General features: G+C 46.8%; 1 protein-coding gene across 4 annotated transcripts in view; it reads right to left on the reverse strand.

The window, feature by feature from the left end:
- Positions 1 to 543: 543 nt before the first annotated feature.
- Positions 544 to 26,330, reverse strand: part of CUNH12orf65 (chromosome unknown C12orf65 homolog) — a 29,079-nt gene continuing 3,292 nt past the window's right edge. For 3 of the 4 annotated variants that reach the window (XM_033220258.1, XM_033220260.1, XM_033220261.1), the window contains exons 2-3: positions 5,710 to 6,019; positions 544 to 2,277 (exon numbers count right to left, since the gene is read on the reverse strand). In XM_033220258.1, coding sequence (XP_033076149.1) covers positions 2,059 to 2,277; positions 5,710 to 6,000 — 510 coding nt within the window. In that variant the 5' untranslated portion in view covers positions 6,001 to 6,019 and the 3' untranslated portion in view covers positions 544 to 2,058. Of the gene's footprint in view, positions 2,278 to 5,709; positions 6,020 to 9,523; positions 9,648 to 26,330 lie in introns of all 4 variants that reach the window. The other variant, XM_033220259.1, reaches the window with a different exon arrangement.

Genomic DNA, 26,330 nt, shown 5'->3' on the forward strand with positions numbered 1-26,330 from the left:
GTAGCTGGGACTACAGGCGCCCGCCACCTCGCCCGGCTAGTTTTTTGTATTTTTTAGTAGAGACGGGGTTTCACCGTGTTAGCCAGGATGGTCTCGATCTTCTGACCTCGTGATCCGCCCGTCTCGGCCTCCCAAAGTGCTGGGATTACAGGCTTGAGCCACCACGCCCAGCCTGAGACTTTATTTTCTAAAGGGAGTTTGGGCTGGGGAGGGTCCTGTACACTCGCAACAGGAGGTGTGGAATGAGCCCTGCATTGAATGTGTAAGCATCCAAAGCTGTCACTGAGGTGAGAAGAGCCTTCATTGGCAGCCTCAAAGAGAAAGGTGTGCTTGAATGTATGCACTGGACGTGCAGCCTAGGCTGCTGGACAGACTGCAGAACTGAAGCAGGCCCTGCAACTGGCAATCTCACAATGGCCCTCTCACCTCCCAGTATTTTTCCCTATTTGTTTTCTAGGTGGACTCCAGAAGAGTTCTAACAAGCCAAGTTATTAAGCATGGCTTAAAAAAAAAAAAAAACAAAAAAAAAACTCTAAGGTCAAATCCAGCTTGAGTAATGTAAATTTATAAGCAATCAGATTGTGGAACCTCACCTTTACAAATCTTGCAAATCAACACGCAGGGAATGTATTTCTACATCAGAGGCACAACTGGGCATCATGCAGCCTAGAAGCTAATGGAGCACATGGAGAAAGAATGGAGCCTTTAACTCTTCCAACCATCTTGTTTTCTTTTTTTTTTTTGGGACAAGAATCTTGCTCCGTCACTCACGCTGGAGTGCAGTGGCACAATCTCAGCTCACTGCAACCTCCGCCTCCCGGATTCAAGCAACTCTCCTGCCTCAGCCTCCCGAGTAGCTGGGATTATAGGCGCCCGCCACCATGCCTGGCTAATTTTTTTATTTTTAGTAGAGACAGGGTTTCACCGTGTTGGTCAGGCTGGTCTCGAACTCCTGACCTCATGATCCACCCTGCTTTGGCCTCCCAAAGTGCTGGGATTACAGGCATGAGCCACCGTGCCCCGCCCTTGTTTTCTCTTTTACTGTCTTGAGCTGACATCGGGATAACTTCCCAGCAGATGAGAAGTTGCCACCAAATGCTATTAATGTTTGACTCAATTCTCCAGTTCTCCATAAAAACTGACTTTACTAATTTCAAAAAAAATTTATGACAAAACGGATACAATCACACAAAGGTACAACTTGAAATATGGGTATACCCTTCTAACTACCACCCAGGTGAAGAAATAGAACTTTGTCAGGCACCCCAGAGCCCCTCCAAGTGCCTCATCACAATGACAACTCCTTTCTTCCCTCTAGAAGTAGCCATTATCCTTTTAGAGTACTGACTTTGTGTTTCTTTATGGTTTTATCTTATTTTTTAAGAGACAGGGTCTTGTTTTGTCACACAAGAACAAGTGGACAGGTGGAGTGCAGTGGTGTTCATAGCTCGGTGCAATCTTGAGCTCCTGGGCTCAGGTGATCTTCCTGCCTTAGCCTCCCAAAGTGCTGGGATTACATGCGTGTGTCATTGTGCTCAACCTAGTTTTATGTATTTATTTTTTTGAGATGGAGTCTTGCTCTGTCATCCAGGTGTTGCCCAGGCTGGAGTGCAGTGGCGCAATCTCAGCTCACTGCAACCTCCGCCTCCCAGGTTCAAGCAATTCTCCTGCCTCAGCCTCCCAAGTAGCTGGGATTACAGGCGCCCACCACCATGCCTGGCTAAGTTTTTGTATTTTTAGTGGAGACGGGGTTTCACCATATTGGCCAGGCTGCTCTCAAACTGCTGACCTCAGGTGATCTGCCCGCCTCGGCCTCCCAAAGTGCTGGGATTACAGGTGTGAGGCACTGTCCACCGTGCCCGCCGAGTTTTATTCTTGAGTCATGCATGTCTCTGTTCACTATAGTTTAGTGCACCATTTAAATAACTTTGTTGTCTTTTAAGTTCATCAAAAATACTTCTTTTGAAGCACTGTAATAATGCTGGTGATGGAACTCACCGCCATTATTCCCTGGGAGCTTCTGGCAGATTCTGTCAGTTGGAATCTGTAATTCTTTTCTCAGTGGACCTTTTTACTTGACTCCCACAGTTCTTTCAGTAGCTTCTTTTTTTCCAGGGTCTCCTTTGCTCTTTTTTTCCTTTCTTGTTTTTTCTTCGCTGCTTCTTGTTTTTCTTTGTGAACAGGACTGTTTTCACCATTGTAGAAAACATCTACTTTCTCTTGTAGGATTTTCCGAGCTAGCTTTCTGTTCTGATCAACTGATCTTGTCTGATGGCACTATAAGAGATAATATTTTATAATGTGAAAACCACAGGATGTTACAAACCAGACAGGACCTCAGAAGTCATTAAATTGAACCTGTTCGCTTATTATTTATTTATTTATTTATTGAGACAGAGTTTCGTTCTTGTCACCCAGGCTAGAGTGCAATGGAGTGATCTTGGCTCACTGCAATCTCTGCCTCCTGGGTCCAAGCGATTCTCTTGCCTCAGCCTCTCAAGTAGCTGGGATTACAGGCGCATGCCACCATGCCCAGTTAATTTTTGTATTTTTAGTAGAGATGAGGTTTCACCATGTTGGTCAGGTTGGTCACGACAACCTGTTCACTTTATAGAGAGGGACAAACCTGGAAGGCAAAGCCCCTTATCAGGAGTCCCCATGAGTCAGTAACAGTGAAGACCAGCCCCTTTCCTGCCTCTGGCCCGTGTCCCACACCCTTGTTGTATTATGTGGCTTTCACTGTGATTGTTTTAATCTTTTTTTTTTTTTTTGAGACAGAGTCTTGCTCTGTCGCCCAGGCTGGAGTGCAGTGGCCGGATCTCAGCTCACTGCAAGCTCCGCCTCCCGGGTTTACGCTATTCTCCTGCCTTAGCCTCCCAAGTAGCTGGGACTACAGGCGCCCGCCACCTCGCCCGGCTATAGTTGTTTGTTTTTTAGTAGAGACGGGGTTTCACCGTGTTAGCCAAGATGGTCTCGATCTCCTGACCTCGTGATCCACCCGTCTCGGCCTCCCAAAGTGCTAGGATTACAGGCTTGAGCCACCGCGCCTGGCCATTTGTTTTAATCTTAGGAGTGCTATTTTGTTTAGAAGCAACAGTGGCCTTCAAATAAAGTCCCAAAATAATTATAAAAATATCAACTATGTATCTAGCTTGTGGCCAGTGAACAACCACTTTGTGTGCACCATTCATAAGCATAAAGTTCCGTCTGAAGGAAGAAAATAGCATTTTTATTATTAGTCAATCATAACTCATTCAATATGTAATGCCTTAGTTATTACAGGTGAGTGCCTTGCAAAGCTGTCTGATAAAAGATACATCCTAAGCCAGGCATAGTGGCTCACACCTATAATCTCAGTGCTTTGGGGGCTGAAATGGGAGGATCACTTGAGGGCTGGAGTTTGAGACCAGCATGGGCAACATAGCAAGACCCCCCATCTCCACCAAAAATGTAAAAATTGGGTGACCGGACACGGTGGCTCATGCCTGTAATCCTAGCACTCTGGGAGGCCAAGATGGGCGGATCACTTGAGGTCAGGAGTTCGAAACCAGCCTGGCCAACATGGTGAAACCCCATCTCTAGTAAAAATACAAAAAAATTAGCTGGGCGTAGTGATGGGCACCTGTAATCCCAGCCACTCGGGAGGCTGAGGCAGGAGAATTGCTTGAACCCAGGAGGCGGAGGTTGCAGTGAGCTGAGATGGCACCACTGTACTCCAGACTGGGCAATAGAGCAAGACTGTCTCAAAAAAACAAAACAAAACAAAACTCAGTGTGGTGGTGCATGCCTTAAGTCCCAGCTACTCAGGAGGCTGAGGCGGGAGGATTGCTCGAGCCCAGGTGTCTGAGGCTACACTGAGCCATGATTGTACCACTGCACTCCAGCCTGGCTGACAAAGCAAGACCCTGTCTCTTAAAAAAAAAAAAAAAATTATATGAAATTACAGTGAAAGAATAATACTGAAAGCAAGTTTGGAATGAGTTATGTAAAATAGGTTAAACAAAACTTAACTCTCATGTTTCAGAATTTTGTTACTCATGAATGACACTTTTCAAGGAGGAAAAATGATTGAGGTTTTACATGATATGCTCGTGGCTCAAAAACCCAGCAGTGAAGTGCAGCTGTTAGGTACATGGACTTGGGGTATGGTTTGAACTATTAAGTGGCAGGACCTTGGGCAGGTCACTTAGCCTCTCTGTGTCCCAGATTCCACACCTGTACTGTGATGGGAATCATGAACATGGAGTTATGGGGACTGCAGAGTTAATGCTGCTTAGAACAGTTCCTCCCACACGTTTCCATGGTCTGTAAGTATCTGCTGCCAGTATTGTTATACATGAAACACCTGCCTTGGCTATCTCTTTTCTGTGCTGCTTCCAGTCCATGAGGCAGATGGACTGGGAGCCCCTCTGATCAGGCTTGTCTTTTTTTTTTTGAGACGGAGTCTCGCTCTGTTGCCCAGGCTGGAGTGCAGCGGCCGGATCTCAGCTCACTACAAGCTCCGCCTCCCGGGTTTACCATTCTCTTGCTCAGCCTCCCGAGTAGCTGGGACTACAAGCGCCCACCACCTCGCCCGGCTAGTTTTTTTGTATTTTTTAGTAGAGACGGGGTTTCACCGTGTTAGCCAGAATGGTCTCCATCTCCTGACCTCGTTATCCGCCTGTCTCGGCCTCCCAAAGTGCTGGGATTACAGGCTTGAGCCACCGCGCCCGGCCTTTTTTTTTTTTTAAGAGGGAATCTTGTCTGTTGCCCAGGCTGGTGTGCAGTAGCGTGATCTCGGCTCACTGCAATGTCTGCCTCCAGGGTTCAAGCGATTCTCCTGCATTAGCCTCCTGAGTAGCTGGGATTACAGGCACGCGCCACCACGCCCGGCTAATTTTTGTATTTTTAGTAGAGATGGGGTTTTGCCATGTTGACCAGACTGGTCTCGAACTCCTGACCTCAGGTAATCCACCCACCTCGGCCTCTCAAAGTGCTGGGTTTATAGGCGTGAGCCACTGTGCCTGGCCCGAGACTTGTTTTTTTATGTAAAGAAGGAAGACTCCCATAGGCAGCTGTGCACAGCATTTTTTCTTCTGAGGTTGGAAAATGCCTGGCCTCCATGATCCTCCATGATCTCACCCTCAGTCCTCTCTGTCCAGAAGGGGAGGTATCACTGACATTTACCAAAGGGGACAGAGAGGCATGGAGGACGTGGCCACGCTAATGTTAGCCACAGCCAGGACAGCTAAGGGCTGGGACCCCTAGCCGACAACCCAGGCCTGCTTGCTGCCTCCTCAGGGACTTGGAGTCCACAGCAATGCTGGGGATCTCGGCAGCCTTCCTGAAGTGGGAATGGATTTGAAAGAACCATGCTGCCCAGGCGCCTGCCTTTATCAGCCACTGCTTAGCTTTGTCAAGATGTTGCTTCCGGGGCAGCAGCCAAGCACCAGTGCTGCCTGCCAAATTCAAGGATGGCAGCCATACCCTGGCTCCAAAAGATCCTGGAAGCAGGCTTCCCAGGCTGTTGTAGGTGGTTCTGCCTTAGGGAGGAATAGCTTAGGGATGGGACGAGATCTGCAGTGCCCTCTACTGCCTGGCTGGTAAAGGGTGGCCCGAGCCAGAAAAAGAATGCCCTTCAGCTGATCCCATTCATGCTTGGGAGAAATCTCTGGAGGCTGTGGGACCCTTGGGCGGGGCCTCTCCCCTCAGCGGCCTTCTGTTGTCTACCTTTACAACGATGCCCGAGGGGATGTGCTTCAGCACCACACAGTTGCTGGTTTTGTTAGTTGCCTGGCCCCCTGGACCGTGTCCTTTCACAAACTGCTCTTCGAGCTCATTCTCATCCAAGGAAAGCAGTGTAGGGTAGTCCTTCTTGCCTGCCATCTGGACCGGAGTGACAGCTGTTTCTGGGGATAACAACGTCAGCTTCTCCCAAAGCCGGAGTCCCCATGGCGGCCGGCATATTCGGGTCAGTGATGCAGGAAAATGAAATAAACCTGCGGTGCTCATGGGGCACATGGCTCTGCTGGCTGAGGACCTGGGTTAGATGAATAAGGAGGAGAGCTTTCAGAAAGAGGCATCTGCCCTCAAGACTGTGCTTCAGATTCGAAGACAGCTTTTTATAAAGCAATTCAAATGATGACCCATCTGTTACCAAGGGAATTTAGGAAATGAGTGGAGACACATTATTCAGCAAGACACCACTCTCCTTACCCTTGCACTGTCTGCCAGGTTACCAGGACATGCCCTGCCAGCTAATACATATTTTCTTGCAACAGACCAAAAATATCTTCCAAGCACCCAGGGGTGCTGTTTTCTCAGGAAGGAGAGGTTTTGAGTGTGAAATTCAGGCCAGGCGTGGTGGCTCACGCCTGTAATCCAAGCACTTTGGGAGGCTGACGCAGGTGGATCACAAGGTCAGGAGTTCAAGACCAGCCTGGCCAAGATGGTGACACTCTATCTCTACTAAAAGTACAAATATTAGCCAGGCTTGGTGGTGGGTGCCTGTAATCTCAGCTGCTCGGGAGGCTGAGGCAGAGCCACTGCACTCCAGCCTGGGCAACAGAGTGAGACACTGTCTCAAAAAAAAAAAAAAAAAAGAACTTCAAAGGAACAGGACTATAATTTGATACAGATAAATAGTGCACCAAGCAAGAATTAACATCTGGGTCAAGTGCCAGTATTTAAATGTCTGAGAATCTCTGAAATCAAAATGTAAAGATGACAGTATGAGAGTCTATTTTATTTTTTGAGATGGAATCTTGCTCTGTTGCCCAGGCTGGAGTGTGATGGCATGATCTTGGCTCACTGCAACCTCTGCCTCCCAGGTTCAAGTGATTCTCCTGTCTCAGCCTCCCGAGTAGCTGGGATTACAGGTGCGTGCCACCATGCCTGGCTAATTTTTGTATTTTTAGTAGAGGTGGGGATTCATTCACCATGTTGGCCAGGCTGGTCTCAAATTCCTGACCTCAGGTGATCTGCCCGCCTTGGCCTCCCAAAGTGCTGGGATTACAAGCATGAGCCACCCCAACCCCGGCTGAGAGTCTATTTTATAGCTGAGCTTAAACAGTCTGACATAGTAAACATCACTATCAATCAATGTCATGATTGTTGTTTTTTGTTTCCAGTTTCATGGATTTGAATGTGAACATCTGTTCCCCTGGATGCACTGCCAATAATATGGTCCAACTGGTACTCGTTGTTGGAACTACCAAGTCAACTAATTTTTTTTTTTTTTTGGGACAGAGTCCCACTCTATCGCCCAGGCTGTACTGCAGTGGCGTGATCACAGCTTTCTGCAGCCTTGACCTCCCCAGGGTCAGGCGATTCTCTCATCTCAGGCTCCGTAGTACCTGAGATTACAGGCACACCCCACCACAGCCGGGTAATTATTTTTTGTAGAGATAGGGTTTCGCCATGTTGCCCAGGCTGGTCTTGAACTCCCTAAGGTCAAGTAATCCACCTGCCTCAGCCTCCCCATATGCTGGGATTACAGGCGTGAGCCACTGCACCCAGCCAGTCAACTCACTTTTAATAAGGTCCTTGTTAGGTATAGTGAGGGACATGAGATGAAAAAGAGCTAGGGCCGGGCGCGGTGGCTCAAGCCTGTAATCCTAGCACTTTGGGAGGCCGAGACGGGCGGATCACGAGGTCAGGAGATCGAGACCATCCTGGCTAACACGGTGAAACCACGTCTCTACTAAAAAATACAAAAAAACTAGCCGGGCGAGGTGGCAGGCGCCTGTAGTCCCAGCTACTCCGGAGGCTGAGGCAGGAGAATAGCGTGAACCCGGGAGGCGGAGCTTGCAGTGAGCTGAGATCCGGCCACTGCACTCCAGCCTGGGCGACAGAGCAAGACTCCGTCTCAAAAAAAAAAAAAAAAAAAAAAAGAAAGAAAAAAAAGAAAAAGAGCTAGACTGTCTTCATGGAGTTTACAGGTTAGTTAGAAAAGATATTAAAAGACAGATGAGATGGGCCTAGACTCCCTGCCTACATCTTTCTCCCATGCTGGATGCTCCCTGCCCTCGAACATCGGACTCCACGTTCTTCAGTTTTGGGACTCGGTCTGGCTCTCCTTGCTCCTCAGCTTGCAAACAGCCTATGTTAGGACCTTGTGATCATAATTTATTTGCAGGGGAACTCCTGGGATCATGGCGAACAGGAGGCAGGACTAGATTGCAGCTTCAGACAGAGCAGCATGCAGAGGCTTACATTGTGAATTTTAGCTCCAGATCAACTGCAAGAACAAGCCAGCAATCCTGAGAGGACCCACAGACCCTCTGAAGGAAGCAGATTGCTCCTGCAGGGCCGGGAGACCCCCAAATACTGTGAGTGCCCCAACTGTGGAAGTGGGAAAGGGAGATCCTCCTCTCCAAAACACACCCCCCGCACTGGAGAGGCTGAAGGTCTGTTTGCAGGAGAAATTTCTGACTTTACCTGGAGCTAAGTCAGACTCAGGCCAGCGAAATACAGGGGTAGAGGAAGCAGCAGAAAGGCAGTGGGAGCTTGCTGGGTCCCCAGGCAGCCCATTCCTGCCTGACCCCACAGGGATCCAGAGGGAGGTTGGCCAGAGGAGCAGGGGGTAAAACTCCACAGGGAGAAGGAATTCAAAATTTCTAGTCGAACTCTGTAAAAATTTAAACAGGGCGAGAAGGCTCCTGGCCAGAACTCGGGGAAGGGCAGGAATCCGGCATGCAGACTTCACAGGTGGGGGAAGAACTACAGCCCTTTTCTTTTGCAGCTGGAAGGCGAACAGCCTCAGGCAAATTTTCAGGTCAGTCTCACCCTCAGGTGAGCAGACTCAGGGCAGTTGTTGGGGGACACGGTGGGAGTAAGACTGGCCTTTCGGTTTGTGTGGGAGCTGGGTGAGGCCTGTGACTGCTGGCTTTCCCCTACTTCCCCCTGACAACCTGCATGACTCAGCAGAGGCAGCCATAACTCTACTAGGTACAGAACTCCAGTGACCTGGGAATCTCACCCCCATTCCCTACAGCAGCCGCAGCAAGACCTGCCCTAGGAAAGTCTGAGCTCAGACACGCCTAGCACTACCGCCACCTAATTATCCTTCCCTATCCACCCTGGCAGGAAGACAAAGGGCAAATAATCTTGGGAGTTCTAGGGCCCCACCCACTGCTGGTTCCTCCCCTACCACAGCTGATGCTTTCTGAAAAGCACCACCTCCTGGCAGGAGGCCAACCAGAAAAAAAACAGACCATTAAACCACCAAAGCTAAGGACCTTCATGGAGTCCATTGTACCCTCGGCCACATCCACCGAACAGGCACTGGTATCCATGGCTGAGAGACCCATAGATGGTTCACATCACCGGACTCTGCAGATAACCTCCAGTACCAGCCCGGAACTGGGAAGACTCACTGGGTGGCTAGACCCAGAAGAGAGACAACAATCACTGCAAGTAAGTTGGCTCACAGGAAGCCACATCCATAGGAAAAGGGACAGAGTACTACATGAAGAGAACAACCCATGGGACAAAAGAATTGGAACAGCCTTCAGCCCTAGACCTTCCCTCTGACAGAGCTTACCCAAATGAGAAGGATCCAGAAAAAAACCCCGGTAATACGACAAAACAAGACTCTTCAACACTCCCCAAAAAACGCACTAGTTCACCAGCAATGGATCCAAACCAAGAAGAAATCCCTGATTTACCTGAAAAAGAATTTAGGAGGTTAGTTATTAATCAGGGAAGGACCAGAGAAAGGTGAAGCCCAATGTAAGGAAATCCAAAAAATGATACAAGAAGTGAAGGGAGAAATCATTCAGGGAAATAGATAAAGAAAAAACAATAAAAAATTCAGGAAACTTTGGACACACCTTTAGAAATGCGAAATGCTCTGGAAAGTCTCAGCAATAGAATTCAACAAGTAGAAGAAAGAAATTCAGAGCTTGAAGACAAGGTCTTCACATTAACCCAATCCAACAAAGACAAAGAAAAAAGAGTAAGAAAATATGAACAAAGGCTCCAAGAAGTCTGGGATTATGTTAAACGACCAAACCTAAGAATAACTGGTGTTCCTGAGGAAGAAGAAAATTCTAAAAGCTTGGAAAACATATTTGGGGGAATAATCAAGGAAAACTTCCCCGGCCTCACTAGAGACCTAGACAGCCAAATTCAAGCAGCACAAAGGACACCTGGGAAATTCATCACCAAAAGATCTTTACCTAGGCACATTGTCATCAGGTTATCCAAACTTAAAATGAAGGAAAGAATTTTAAGAGCTGTGAGGCAGAAGCACGAGGTAACCTATAAAGGAAAACTTATCAGATTAACAGCAGATTTCTCAGAAGAAACCCTACAAGCTAGAAGGGATTGGGGCCCTATGTTCAGCCTCCTCAAACAAAACAACTATCAGCCAAGAATTTTGTATCCAGCGAAAAAGTAAGTATCACTTATGAAGAAAAGATAGTCATTTTCAGACAAACAATGCTGAGAGAATTCACCATTTCCTTTTTTTTTTTTTTTTTTTTTTTTGAGACGGAGTCTCGCTCTGCCGCCCAGGCTGGAGTGCTGTGGCCAGATCTCAGCTCACTGCAAGCTCCGCCTCCCGGGTTCACGCCATTCTCCTGTCTCAGCCTCCCGAGTAGCGGGATTATAGGCGCCCGCCACCTCGCCGGCTAATTTTTTTGTATTTTTAGTAGAGACGGTGTTTCACCGTGTTAGCCAGGATGGTCTCGATCTCCTGACCTCGTGATCCGCCCGTCTCGGCCTCCCAAAGTGCTGGGATTACAGGCTTGAGCCACCGCGCCCGGCCGAGAATTCACCATTTCCAAGCCACCACTACAAGAACTGCTAAAAGGAGCTCTAAATCTTGAAACAATTCCTGGAAACACATCAAAACAGAACCTCTTTAAAGCATAAATCACACAGGACCTATAAAACAAAAATACAAGTTAAAAAGCAAAACCAAAAAACCAAAAAACCCCTGAAGTACACAGGCAATAAAGAGCACGATGAAGGCAATGGTACCTCACATTTCAATACTAACACTGAATGTGAATGGCCTAAACACTCCACTTAAAAGATACAGAACTGCAGAATGGATAAGAACTCACCAACCATCTGCTGCCCTCAGAAGACTCACCTAACACATAAGGACTCACATAAACTTAAAGGGGTGGAAAAAGGCATTTCATGCAAATAGACACCAAAACCAAGCAGGGATAGCTATTCTTATATCAGACAAAACAAACTTTAAAGCAACAGCAGTTAAAAGAGACAAAGAGGGACATTATATATATAATGGTAATAAGGCCTTGTCACAGGAAGATATCACAATCCTAAACATATATAAACCTAACACTGGAGCTCCCAAATTTATAAAACAATTACCAACAGACCTAAGAAATGAGATAGACAGGCCGGGCGCGGTGGCTCAAGCCTGTAATCCCAGCACTTTGGGAGGCCGAGACGGCGAATCACGAGGTCAGGAGATCGAGACCATCCTGGCTAACACGGTGAAACCCCGTCTCTACTAAAAATACAAAAACTAGCCGGGCGAGGTGGCGGGCGCCTGTAGTCCCAGCTACTCGGGAGGCTGAGGCAGGAGAATGGCGTAAACCCAGGAGGTGGAGCTTGCAGTGAGCTGAGATCCGGCCACTGCACTCCAGTCCGGGCGACAGAGCGAGACTCCGCCTCAAAAAAAAAAAAAAAAAAAAAAAAAAAAAAAAAAAAAAGAATGAGATAGACAGCAGCACAATAATAGTGCGGGACTTCAATACTCTACTGACAGCACCAGACAGGTCATCAAAACGAAAAGTCAACAAAGAATGGATTTAAACTATACCTTGGAACAAACGGACTTAATAGATATATATAGAACATTTCATTCAACAACCACAGAATATACATTCTATTCAACAGTACATGGAACTTTTCTCCAAGACAGATCATATGACAGGCCGTAAAATGAGCCTCAATAAATTTAACAAAATTGAAATTCTATCAAGCACTCTCTAAGAGCACAGTGGAATAAAACTGGAAATCAACTCCAAAAGGAACTTTCAAAACTATGCAAATAAATTAGCTGGGTGTAGTGGCAGGCACCTGTAATCCCAGCTACTTGGGAGACTGAGGCAGGAGAATTGCTTGAACCTGGGAGGTGGAGGTTGCAGTGAGCCGAGATTGTGCCATTGCACTCCAACATGGGCGACAAGAGCAAGAGCAAAACTCCGTTTCAAAACAAAGCACCAAAAAAAACCCACAAACAAAAAATGCAAATACATGTAAATCAAATAACCTGCTCCTGAATGAGCATTAGGTCAAAAACGAAATCAAGATGGAGATTAAAAAATTTTTCAAATTGAGGCTGGGTGCAGTGGCTCAGCACTTTGGGAGGCTGAGGCGGGCGGATCACCTGAGGTCGGGAGTTCGAGACCAGCCTGACCAACAAGGTGAAACCCCGTCTCTACTGAAAATACAAAATTAGCCGGGCGTGGTGGCCCATGCCTGTAATCCCAGCTACTCGGGAGGCTGAGGCAGGAGAACCCCTTGAACCCGGGAGGTGGAGGTTGCAGTGAGCTGAGATCGCCCCACTGCACTCCAGCCTGGGTAACAGCGAGACTCCATCTCAAACAAAACAAAACAAAACAAGCAAAAAAACCCATCTATGACAAACCCACAGCCAACATAATACTCAATGGGGAAAAGCTGAAACTGTTCCCCCTGAGAATTGGAACAAGACAAGGATTCCCACTCTCATCACTTCTCTTCAACACAGTATGGAAGTCCTAGCTAGAGCAATCATACAAGAGAAAGAAAGAAAGGGCATCTACATCCATAAAGACGAACTCAAACTGTCACTGTTTGCTAATGATATGATCGTTTACCTTGAAAACCCTAAGGACTCCTCCAGAAAGCTCCTAGAACTGATAAAAGAATTCAGCAAAGTTTCTGGATACAAGATTAACGTACACAAATCAGTAGCTTTTCTATACACCAACAGCGACCAAGCGGAGAATCAAATCAAGAACAAGAACTCAACCCCTTTTACAATAGCTGCAAAAAACAAACAAAACAAAACAAAACAAAAACTTAGGAATATACGTAACAAAGGAGTCGAAAGACCTCTACAAGGAAAACTACAAAACTGCCAAAAGGAATCATAGACAACACAAACAAATGGAAACACATCCCATGCTCATGGATGGGTGGAATCAATATTGTGAAAATGACCACACTGCCAAAAGCAGTCTACAAATTCAACACAATCCCCATCAAAATACCACCACCATCATTCTTCACAGAATTAGAAAAAAAAAAATTCTAAAATTCATATGGAACCAAAAAACAGCCCACATAGCTAAGGCAAGACTAAGCAAAAAGTACAAATCTGGAGGTATCACATTACCTGATTTCAAACTATACTATAAGGCCATAGTCACCAAAACAGTGTGGTACTGGTATAAAAATAGGCACATAGACCAATGGAACAGAATAGAGAACCCAGAAATAAACCCAAATACTTACAGCCAACTGATCTTCAACAAAGCAAACAAAAACATAAGGTGCAGAAAGGACACCTTTTTCAATAAATGCTGGGATAATTGGCTAGCCACCTGTAGAGGAATGAAACTGGATCCTGATCTCTCACCTTATATAAAAATCAACTTGGGGCCGGGCGCGGTGGCTCAAGCCTGTAATCCCAGCACTTTGGGAGGCCGAGATGAGTGGATCACGAGGTCAGGAGATCGAGACCATCCTGGCTAACGCGGTGAAACCTCGTCTCTACTAAAAAATACAAAAAACTAGCCAGGCAAGGTGGCGGGCGCCTGTAGTCCCAGCTACTCGGGAGGCTGAGGCAGGAGAATGGCGTGAACCCGGGAGGCGGAGCTTGCAGTGAGCTGAGATCCGGCCACTGCACTCCAGCCTGGGCGACAGAGCAAGACTCCGTCTCAAAAAAAAAAAAAAAAAAAAATTACTTGGCCAGGCGCAGTGGCTCATGCCTGTAATCCCAGCACTTTGGGAGGTCGAGGCGGGCGGATCATGAGGTCAGGAGATCAAGACCATCCTGGCTAACACAGTGAAACCCCATCTCTACTGAAAATACAAAAAAATTAGCTGGGCGTAGTGGCGGGCACCTGTAGTCCCAGCTACTTGGGAGGCTGAGGCAGGAGAATGGTGTGAACCTGGGAGGCAGAGCTTGCAGTGAGCCGAGATCATGCCACTGCACTCCAGCCTGGGCAACAAAGTGAGACTCTGTCTCAAAAAAAAAAAAAAAAAAAGAAGAAAAAATCCCATCACAAAGTCGGCTAAGGATATGAACAGACAATTCTCAAAAAAAGATATACAAATGGTCAACAAACATATGAAAAAATGCTTAACATCACTAATGATCAGGGAAATGCAAGTCAAAACCACAATGCAATACCACCTTACTCCTGCAAGAACTGCCATAATCAAAAAATCAAAAAACAGTAGATGTTGGCGTGGATGAGGTGAACAGGGAACACTTCTACACTGCTGGTGGGAATGTAAACTAGTACAGTCACTATGGAAAACAGTGTGGAGATTCCTTAAAGAACCAAAAGGAGAATTACCATTTGATCCATCAATCCCGGGTATCTACCCAGAGGAAAAGAAATCATTATTTGAAAAAGATACTTGCACAAGCATGTTTATAGCAGCACAATTCACAATTGCAAAATCGTGGAACCAACCCAAATGCCCATCAATCAACAAGTAAATAAACAAACTGGTATTATATACAATGGAATACTATGCAGCCATAAAAAGGAATGAATGAACAGCATTTGCAGTGACCTGGATGAGACTGGAGACTATTATTCTAAGTGAAGTAACTCAGGAATGAAAAACCAAACATTGTATATCCCCGCTGATATGTGGGAGCTAAGCTATGAGGATGCAAAGGCATAAAAATGATACAATGAGGCCAGGCACGGTGGCTCATACCTGTAATCCCAGCACTTTGGGAGGCCGAGGTGGGTGGATCACAAGGTCAGGAGTTCGAGACCAGCCTGACCAACATGGTGAAACCCTATCTCTACTAAAAAATATAAAAATTAGCTGGGTGTGGTGGCACGCACCTGTAATCCCAGCTACTTGGGAGGCTGAGGCAGGAGAATCGCTTGAATCCGTGAAGCAGAGGTTGCAGTGAGCTGAGATTGCACCATTGCACTCCAGCCTGGGTAACAGAGGGAGACTCTATCTCAAAAAAAAAAAAAGAAAAAAAAATCACAGAAAACAGTATTCTAGAAAGGGCTTTGTTGATTCCTTTCAAGGCTTGAGACTGATTTGTAGTAAAATCTCTGTCATCCATGTGGATTATGGGAACTGCAAAAGTACCACTTGGTTACAGCATCTTTATTGAAGATTACGTAGGCACTAAATACAGTTGTGCTTTTTTTTTTTTTTTTTTTTTTTGAGATGGAGTTTCACTCTTGCTGCCCAGCCTGGAGTGCGATGGCGCGATCTTGGCTCACCGCAACCTCTGCCTCCTGGGTTCAAGTGATTCTCCTGCCTCAGCCTCCCGAGTAGCTAAGACTACAGGCATGTGCCACCACACCTGGCTAATTTTGTATTTTTAGTAGAGACAGGGTTTCTCCATGTTGGTCAGACTGGTCTTGAACTCCCGACCTGAGGTGATCCACCTGCCTCGGCCTCCCAAAGTGCTGGGATTACAGGAGTGAGCCGCACCCCACCTGGCCTGTGCTGCTCTTATTAAACAACTGCCTCATACGAGGCTCTAAATAGCTTCTTTTACTATTTGAAACTTCATAAACTGTAGTCATGCAATTGGTGTCCGATCTAGGTGGGAGCCAGCTTCTAAGGTAACGAGACATCCAGCAGTTACTCCATAGGTTTGCTCCTAGCCCGTCCACCTCACCCTCGGTCAACTTCCCTGAGCCTGCTGCTGTCTCCTGAGCCCACTGTGAGATCCAGATGGATACCCACTGAAGAGGAAGCGGGGTGGAGACACGGGATCAGGCATTGCTTTCTTGTAAATATGTGTATTTCCTGTTACTTTACATGTAAGATTCTAGGTTAGTAACCAGTACAGTGATACTGAGATGACACTGGTCACACCTTTAGAATGACAGTATGATATCCTTCATCTCTACTTCTGCTATTTCTTTTTTTTTTTTTTATTTTGAGATGGAGTCTTGCTCTGTTGCCAGGCTGGAGTAGAGTGGCATGATCTCGGCTCACTGCAACCTCCACCTCCCAGGTTCAAGCGATTCTCCTGCCTCACCCTCCCGAGTAGCTGGGACTGCAGGCACAAGCCACCACACCCAGATAATTTTTGTATTTTTAGTAGAGATGGGGTTTTACCATGTTGGCCAGGGTAGTCTCGATCTCTTGACCTCATGATCTGCCCGCCTTGGCCTCCCAAAGTGCTGTGATTACAGATGGGAGCCACTGCGCCCAGCCTACTTCTGCTCTTTTTTTTTTTTTTTTTTTTTTTTTTGAGACGGAGTCTCGCTCTGTCGCCCGGGATTGGAGTGCAGTGGCCGGATCTCAGCTCACTGCAAGCTCCGCCTCCCGGGTTTACGCCATTCTCCTGCCTCAGCCTCCGGAGTAGCTGGGACTACAGGCACGGCTGGATTTTTGTATTTTTTTAGTAGAGACGGGGTTTCACCGTGTTAGCCAGGATGGTCTCGATCTCCTGACCTCGTGATCCGCCCGTCTCGGCCTCCCAAAGTGCTGGGATTACAGGCTTGAGCCACCGCATCCGGCCCACTACTTCTGCTATTTCTATGGGAAATAAATATAATGCCAATGCTGGTTTTTAGTTCCATGACTAACATTATGATCTAAGTCAATGTGTTGTCAGTCCCAGCGAGTGAATAATTAAGATGGTACTGCCTACATCTGTGTAGTGTAAAAAAAGAAAAGCACAGCCCGGGCAACATAGTGAGACCCCGCCTCTACAAAAAATAAAAAAATTAGCTGGGTGTGGTGGTTTCAGCCTGTAGTCCCAAGTAGTGGGAGGGAGGTTGAGGCTGCAGTTAGCCGTGATAATGCCATTGCATTCAGCCTGAGTGACAGAGTGAGACCCTGTCTCAAAAACAAAACAAGCCGGGCATGGTGGCTCACGCCTGTAATCCCAGCACTTTGGGAAGCTGAGGCAGGCAGATTGTCTGAGCTCAGGAGTTTGTGATCAGCCTGGGCAATTCAGTGAAACCCTGTCTCTACTAAAATACAAAAAATTAGCTGGGCGTGGCAGCGCACGCCTTCCAGCTACTCAGGAGGCTGAGGCAGGAGAACTGCTTGAACCTGGGAAGCAGTGGTTGCAGTGAGCCGAGATCACGCCACCGCACTAGAGCCTGGGTGACAGAGTGAGACTCCGTCTCAAAACAAACAACAACAAAAAAAAACACAAAGAAAAGCAAAAAAAGCTTTTTGAGATGGAGGCTTGCTCTGTCACCAGGCTGGAGTGCAGTAGCACGATCACCAGCTCACTGCAACCTCCGCCTCCCGGGTTTACGCCATTCTCCTGCCTCAGCCTCCTGAGTAGCTGGGCCTACAGGTGAGCACTACCACGCCAGGCTAATTGTATTTTTTTTTTTTTTTGAGACGGAGTCTCGCTCTGTCGCCCGGGATTGGAGTGCAGTGGCCGGATCTCAGCTCACTGCAAGCTCCGCCTCCCGGGTTCACACCATTCTCCTGCCTCAGCCTCCTGAGTAGCTGGGCCTACAGGTGAGCACTACCACGCCAGGCTAATTGTATTTTTTTTTTTTTTTGAGACGGAGTCTCGCTCTGTCGCCCGGGATTGGAGTGCAGTGGCCGGATCTCAGCTCACTGCAACCTCCGCCTCCCGGGTTCACACCATTCTCCTGCCTCAGCCTCCTGAGTAGCTGGGCCTACAGGTGAGCACTACCACGCCAGGCTAATTTGTATTTTTTTTTTTTTTTAGTAGAGATGGGGTTTCACCGTGTTAGCCAGGATGGTGTTGATCTCCTGTCCTTGTGATCTGCCCACCTCGGCCTCCCAAAGTGCTGGGATTACAGGTATGAGCCACTGCGCCTAGCCAAAAAAGAAAAATTTGTTTTAAAAGATGATACTGGCAAGGTGCTCCATGACTATGAAGGGATATACTTTGAAATAGAGTGTGCCAAGGAAAGTGGTGCTTTAAAAACTGGTTTTGTTTAACGTGTGTGAAATGTGTATAAAATCAAATACCTTATAAAAAGATAAATGATAAACCCAGGCACTTTCTCTGAACTCTCTAGGACAAAGAATTGCCTTACCTACGAATGATTGAGTAGACTAAGTCAATGTCCAAAACTTATCTTTCTTTATTCCTGTTTTCAATCCACAAAACAAAATTCATTTGTGTATCAGGCAGCCTGTAGTCCCGGATTAAATTCATTATGGAACATGAGCCCCGCATCTCTCTCATCCGCTAGCTGCTAAATCTGACCAGGCAGGACAGTACTGGCACATACCAGTGCAGTGAAAAAGAGAGGAAGTGATTCCAAGGCAAGGCGAGACTCCCAGACAAAGAATGGAAAGGAGAGTGCTTTTATCAGCTGCTTTGTCACCAGTCCACTGTTTGAATCTCTACTTCCTTTCTGTCCTAGTTCAGAGCTGCCAGACACACTGGAAGGTCTCCCACCCAACTGGAGTTCAAGAAGGTCCCCGGTGTTCAGTTACTGGCTGCTTTGTTTAACAGTTGATTCCAACAGCCAATCAGACAATTCTAGACACTTTTAGTATCTCCTGGAGCTTTGGCCCTACTCCAATGACTGCTAAAAATGACAAACACACCCATGGTTCCACTTCCCCAAAGGTCAAAAAAATACGAATTGGATTTCAGTTTTTGTGATACAGAGTAATCCAAAGTCTTTAGGGAACAATAAAAGCAGCTCAAATTATAGTTCATTGTGACATGAAAAAAGAGAAAAAGGAAAATGGTACAGAGAAGTGCTAGTAAGAGGAAACCAGCAGTCATGACAGCTCTGCCCCAGTTCCTTTCTTCAAATGTGAGCTTCAGTGTAGGGCTGGCGCTCTACCCTGACTCCCTAGGCTCTACTTTTCCTTTGATGATGGCTTCTGCACTAAATGGCTGATCCCAGTTAAGGTGAAAGCTCCTGTTGTTGCCTGAGTCCCTTCCAACTTGGTTAAGTTCAGAGATAACAGGTCTAAGGAATTTACAAAAGGGAACATTAATTTGTGCAAGAATATTTTAAACATCTATTGAGTGTCAGACATGGGCTTCAGGGAGCCTGAAGAGTCTATAGCATAAAAGTGAAATGAAGACGGGCACAAACAGGGTATGTGCCATAGCTGAGGATGGATAACATACTACAGAGCAGTGGTTCTCAAACTTTCTATGCCCCTCTTCCTCTTGGAGAGCTTGCTGTCAGGATTTGAAACCTATGCGCTACTGAGTGGCCTTCCTCATGACTGGATCTGGTCAGCACACCCCTCCTCCAGCTTCCACATTCAACTCAAACCAAGACAGGCTATCTGCAGGGATGGCATGTTCAACTCTACAACAAGGCCTGTGGCTGGAGCAAACAACTGCAGATGAAAACTAGAAGATAATAGCTTACAGTCCCAGCTACTTGGGAGGCTGAGGTGGGAGGATGGCTTGAGCCCAGAAGCTGTCTCCAGACTGTGCAACATGGGGAGACCTCATCTCTAAAAAACAAAATAGGCCGGGCATGGTGGTTTGTGCCTTGTAATCCCAGCACTTTGGGAGGCTGAAGCAGGTGGATCACCTGAGGTCAGGAGTTCGAGACCACCCTGGCCAACATGGTGAAATCCCGTCTCTACTAAAAATACAAAAAATTAGCTGGGGGTGGTAGTGGGCACTTGTAGTCCCAGCTACTTGGGAGGACTGAGGCAGGAGAACTGCTTGAACCCGGGAGGCAGAGGTTGTAGTGAGCTGAGATTGCGCCATTGCACTCCAGCCTGGGCGAAGACTGAAGGAGCGAAACTCTGTCTCAAAAACAAACAAAAACAGTAAAATAAAAAATACAGTAAAAAAAAAAATAATACAAAAAAAAAAAATGCTGGGTATGGTGGCTCACGCCTGATCCCAGCATATTGGGAGGCTGAGGTGGGATGATCCCATGAAGCTGGGAGTTCATGATCAGCTTGGGCAACATAGTGAGACTCCGTATCTTTTATTAAAAAACAAAAACAAAAACACAAAAATAAAAGCCTAGATGTAGGAGGTGATGCTGTGTCATCAACAGCTCTCACTTTGGAGAGAAGTAAAGAGTATGGTAATGCCTTTCATTTCATGTCTCTGAAAAGGATAAAGGATATTTGAGGCTGGGCGTGGTGGCTCACACCTGTAATCCTAGCACTTTGGGAGGCCAAGGTGGGCAGATTACCTGAGGTCAGGAGTTCAAGACCAGTCTGGCCAACATAGTGAAATCCCATCTCTACTAAAAATACAAAAAAATAAACTGGGTGCAGTGGTATGCTGAGCTGAGGCAGGAGAATCGCTTGAACTCGGGAGGCAGAGATTGTGGTGAGCCAAGATCACGCCACTGCACTCCAGCCTGGGCTACAGAGCGAGACTTTGTCTCAAAAAAAAAAGTCAATAAAATAAAGGATATTTAATCTATTTTCAGGAAAGCATGAGATGTCAATCTCTGGACCTGCCTTCTGGACGCCATTTATCTAAAATTCACTGTTTGTTTTTTTTTTTTGAAAGGTAAAGCACTAGTTTACCTTACCTACAACTTTCATGGTATATCAACCTTGCAGAAACATCATTAAAACAGAAGGAACAGGTGCGGAGACTACCTGAAACAGCGTGCTTTAGCAAGATTGTTAAAGTGCTCACCAGCCAGTCTCACAATGCAAACTTCAATGTGCATACAAATCACCTGGGAGTCTTGTGACTTGTGATGCTGGTTCATTAGATCTGGGACGAGACCTGAGGCTCTGGGTTTCTTTTTTTTTTTTAGACGGAGTCTCACTCTGTCGCCCTGACTGGAGTGCACTGGTGTGATCTCAGCTCACTGCAACCTCCGCCTCCTGGGTTCAAGCAATTCTCCTGCCTCAGCCTCTCGAGTAGCTACGCTACCATGCCCGGCTAATTTTTGTATTTTTAGTAGACACAGGGATTTGCCATGATGGCCAGGATGGTCTCAAACTCCTGACCTCAGGGGATCCACCTGCCTCGGCCTCCCAAAGTGCTAGGATTACAGGCGTGAGCCACTGTGCACAGCCGAAGCTCTGCATTTTTTTTTTTTTTTTTTTTTGAGACGGAGTCTCGTGCTCTGTCTCCAAGGCTGGAGTGCAATGGCACGATCTCGGCTCACTGCAACCCCTGCCTCCTGGGTTCTAGCAATTCTTCTGCCTCAGCATCCCAAGTAGCTGGGCTTCCGTTGCCCACCACCACGTCCAGCTTTTTTTTTTTTTTTTTTTTTTTTTTTGAGACGGAGTCTCACTCTGTCACCGGGGCTGGAGTGCAGTGGCCGGATCTCAGCTCACTGCAAGCTCTGCCTCCTGTGTTTACGCCATTCTCCTGCCTCAGCCTCCCGAGTAGCTGGGACTACAGGCGCCCGCCACCTCGCCCGGCTAGTTTTTTGTATTTTTTTTAGTAGAGACGGGGTTTCACAGTGTTAGCCAGGATGGTCTCGATCTCCTGACCTCGTGATCCGCCCGTCTCGGCCTCCCAAAGTGCTGGGATTACAGGCTTGAGCCACCACGCCCGGCTTTTTTTTTGTATTTTTAATAGAGATGGGGTTTCACCATGTTGGTCAGGGTGGTCTCAAACTCCTGACCTCAGGTGATTCACAAGCCTCAGCCTTCCAAAGTGCTAGGATTACAGACGTGAGCCACCGTGCCCAGCGAGGCTCTGCATTTCTAACCAGCTCACAGATGAGGCTGTTGCTGCTGGTCCAGGCCCCACACCCCGTGGCAAGGCTAAGCGCTTTACACAAGGGTACTACTGCCTGTATTCTGGCACATACGACTGTCCACTGCTTGATGAGAGCCCTGGGATCATTATGGCAATGGTGAAGGCTGAAAAGGTGTAAAGGAGTGTTATGGGAGGGCAAGGAAATCATCCCAAGAAAAGGATTAAACAAATACTGATTTGAGCTAGCAGAGATGGTGACATGGAAACAAGGAGATTGGGAAACTGGGTCATATGGGGAAAAAAAAACATCAAAAATGTCACCTCTATTGTGTTAATGTTCTAGAACAGTGTTGTCCAATAGAAACTAATGCTACCGGGCTGGGCGCGGTAGCTCATGCCTGTAATCCTAGCACTTTGGGAGGCAGAGGCGGGCAGATCATGAGGTCAGAAGCTTGAGACCATCCTGGCTAACACGGTGAAACCCCGTCTCTACCAAAAACACAAAAAATTAGCTAGGTGTGGTGGCACATAGCTGTAGTCCCAGCTACTCGGGAGGCTGAGGCAGGAGAATCTCTTGAACTTGGGAGGCGGAGGTTGCGGTGAGCTGAGATCGCGCCATTGCACTCTAGCCTAGTGACAGAGTAAGACTGTCTCCAAAAAAAAAAAAAAAACAAAACCAAAAAACAAAACTAATGCTACCCACATGTGAAATTCTAAATTTTCTAGCAGTTACATTAGAAAAGAAATAAGAAAGTGATGAAATTTATATTTTATTTAACCCAATATATCAAAAACATTATTTCAACAAGTGATCAATATTTTATTATTATTCTGAGACAAGGTCTGGCTCCATCATCCAGGCTGGAGTATAGTGGTGCCATCTCAGCTCACTGCAATCTATGCCTTCCAGGCTCGCTACTTCAGCCTCCTGAGTAGCTGGAACTACAGGCATGTACCACCATGCCTGGCTAATTTTTCAATTTTTTTGTAGAGATGAGGTTTCACCATGTTGCTGGTCTGGAACTCAAGTTCAAGCGATCTGCCTACCTCGGTCTTCCAAAGTGTTGGGATTACAAGCGTGAGCCACTGCACCCAGCCAATATTTTTAAATTGAGATATTCTTTTTCCCCTCCCTAAATATGAAGGCTTCAAAATCTAGGGTATAGTCATACTTACAGAACATCTCAGTTTGGACCACATGTGCTCACTAGCCACATGTGCTGGTGGCTACTTTATGGGACAATGTAGCTCTAGAATCTTGCTACCCAAAGTGTGGTCCACAGAGTAGGGGCAAAAGCACCACGTGGAGGATGGTCAGGAATGAAGATTTCAGGCCCTGCTCTGACCTACCAAGTGAGAACCTGCAGCTTAACAAGATCCTCAGGTGATGCAGAGGCACATAAAATTTGACAAGCATTGTTCCAGAACACAGGAATCAGCAAGTTCTTCTGATTGCTAGGACAGACACTTTTAAAAGCTTTTCTTTTTCTTTTCTAAAAAAGTAGAGATGGGGTTTCATCATGTTGCCCAGGCTGGTCTCAAACTCCTGAGCTCAAGCAATCTGCTTGCCTCGGTCTCACAAAGTGCTGGGATTACAGTCGTGAGCCACCATGCCCAGCGTGTTTCTTATTTATATAACATTTAAGAAACTGAGACAAGGCCGGGCGCGGTGGCTCAAGCCTGTAATCCCAGCACTTTGGGAGGCCGAGACGGGCGGATCACGAGGTCAGGAGATCGAGACCATCCTGGCTAACACGGTGAAACCCCGTCTCTACTAAAAATACAAAAACTAGCTGGGCGAGGTGGCGGGCGCCTGTAGTCCCAGCTACTCGGGAGGCTGAGGCAGGAGAATGGCGTAAACCCGGGAGGCGGAGCTTGCAGTGAGCTGAGATCCGGCCACTGCACTCCAGTCCGGGAGACAGAGCGAGACTCCGCCTCAAAAAAAAAAAAAAAAAAAAAAGAAACTGAGACAAGAATTCAGGAGGGCTGATTACCTGCTTATTCCATCTTGTTTCTTCCTTAAGAAGGAGATGAAACCGTAGGTCTCAAAACAATGACCTAACAGTTAAGGGCCAAACAATATTGAGCTTAAACAGACCAACGTGCAATGTTGCCGCTTTGAAAAGACAAAACAGCCAGCAGGTGGTGCCAGAAGCTAAGTGAGGGGAAAATGATTTTCTGAGAAATGCTTAATGATAATTCATGTTTCAAAAACGTGTTTTGGGGCTAGGTGTGGTGGCTCATGCCTGTAATCCTAACACTTTGGGAGGCTGAGGAGGGTGGACTGCCTGAGCTCAGGAGTTCCAGACTAGCCTGGGCAACACAGTGAAACCCCCTCTACTAAAATACAAAAAATCGGGCCGGGCGCGGTGGCTCAAGCCTGTAATCCCAGCACTTTGGGAGGCCGAGACGGGCGGATCATGAGGTCAGGAGATCGAGACCATCCTGGCTAACACCGTGAACCCCGTCTCTACTAAAAATACAAAAACTAGCCGGGCGAGGTGGCGGGCGCCTGTAGTCCCAGCTACTCGGGAGGCTGAGGCAGGAGAATGGCGTAAACCCGGGAGGCGGAGCTTGCAGTGAGCTGAGATCCAGCCACTGCATTCCAGCCTGGGTGACAGAGCAAGACTCCGTCTCAAAAAAAAAAAAAAAAAAAAAATTAGCCAGGTGTGGTGGTGCACACCTGTAGTCCGCGCTACTCGGGAGGCTGCGGCAGAATAATGGATTGAACCCTGGAGGCGGAGGTTGCAGTGGGCTGAGGTCACTGCACTCCACCCTGGGTACAGGGTACAAAAAAAGTGTTTTGGTGCTCTCTGTAAAATGGTAGTTAAAAAGAAAGTAGCCTTTCTCTGTCTTTCACATCCTCCTGTTAGCTCATCCTCCTGCTGTAGGTGCCTGAGATCCTTAAGGGCTGAAACCTCTCAAATGGAACTAGTGAGTATTGCTGGTCAGGTTTGAAACAGACCATGCCATTTCCTAGATTTGGGGTTTTACACTAAAGGTAAAGCACCCTTCACTCACAGTAAGTGCAGATAATTACGTTTCAAACAAGGAAAACATAATAGAGTGAGCAGGAAATGCAGAGCTGTTGTCTTTGATTTTGGGGGACAGGAGGAAAAGGAGACTACTCTAGGTCTGGCCTAAATTTAACAGGCTTAATGCTTGAATGCTTAATGCTGCAGAATTCAAGAGCTAGCTAATGAAATAAAGAGGAAAACATTCCCTTCACATAATCCCAATATCTTGTTCATTTTTATTTTATTTTTGAGCTGGAGTTTCGCTCGTCACCCAGGCTAGAGTGCAATGGCGTGATCTTGGCTCACTGCAACCTCTGCCTCCCGGGTTCAAGTGATTCTCCTGTCTCAGCCTCCTGAGTATCTGGGATTACAGGCACCTGCCATCACGCCCAGCTAATTTTGTATTTTTAGTAGAGCCGGGGTTTCACCATGTTGGCCAGGCTGGTCTCAAACTCCTGACGTCAGGTGAAGTGCCTGCCTTGGCCTCCGGTAGTGCTGGGATTACAGGCGTGAGCCACAGTGCCTGGCCCTGTTTATTTTTTTTTAAGCAGAAAACTTTGAATCCACATAATTACACCTGTCCTATTTGTGTGTATCATATTTCTTCTTTTTTTTTTTTTTTTTCAGACGGAGTCTCGCTCTGTCGCCCAGTCTGGAGTGCAGTGGCACAATCTCGGTTCACTGAAACCTCCACCTTCCAGATTCAAGCAATTCTCCTGCCTCAGCCTCCCAAGTAGCTGGGACTACAGGCGCATGCCACCATGCTTAGCTAATTTTTTGTATTTTTAGTAGAGATGGGGATTCACCGTGTTGCCTAGGCTGGTGTTGAACTCCTGAACTCACGTGATCTGCCTGCCTCGGCCTCCCAAAGTGCTGGGAAGTGTGAGCCACTGTGCCCAGCCTCATATGTGTTCTATTTATGGCATCTAACAGGAACTTTATAATTTATCAACTATACTATTAAAACAGAAACACATTGAAAAAGCAGCAACACCACCACTGTATATTTTCTTCTAAAAGTCTCAAAGCCTGTATTTCTATTAATGATGCCTTGTGTTTGTTTAGCACTTAAAGATACCCAAACCAAAGCACTTTCTTCTTTTTTTTTTTTTTTTGAGACAGGGTCTCCCTCTGTCACCCAAGTGGAGTGCAGTGGCGTAAAAATGGCTCAGTGCAGCCTTGTCCTCCTGGGCTCAAGCAAGCTTCTTCGCCTCAGCCTCCCCAGTAGCTGGGGCCACAGGTGTGTACCACCATACCTGGCTAGTTTTTAATTTTCTATAGAGATGGGGTCTTGCCATGTTGCCCAGGCAGGTCTCGAACTCATGGGCTCAAGCAATCCTCCTGCCTTAGCCTCCCAAAGTGATGGGATTACAGGTGTGAGCCACCACATCCAGCTGCAAAGTACTTTCAGATACATTATTGTATTTAATACAAATAAAGAAAATAAGAGATGCACACTTCCTGATTATCTCAGGAAGACCTATCTTGGAAGACCATTAGGTTTTCAATTTTTGAAACTAAATTATCCT

The sequence above is a fragment of the Trachypithecus francoisi genome, unplaced genomic scaffold (genome assembly GCF_009764315.1).
Source record: "Trachypithecus francoisi isolate TF-2019V2 unplaced genomic scaffold, Tfra_2.0 Lachesis_group11, whole genome shotgun sequence".
Lineage (NCBI taxonomy): Eukaryota > Metazoa > Chordata > Mammalia > Primates > Cercopithecidae > Trachypithecus > Trachypithecus francoisi.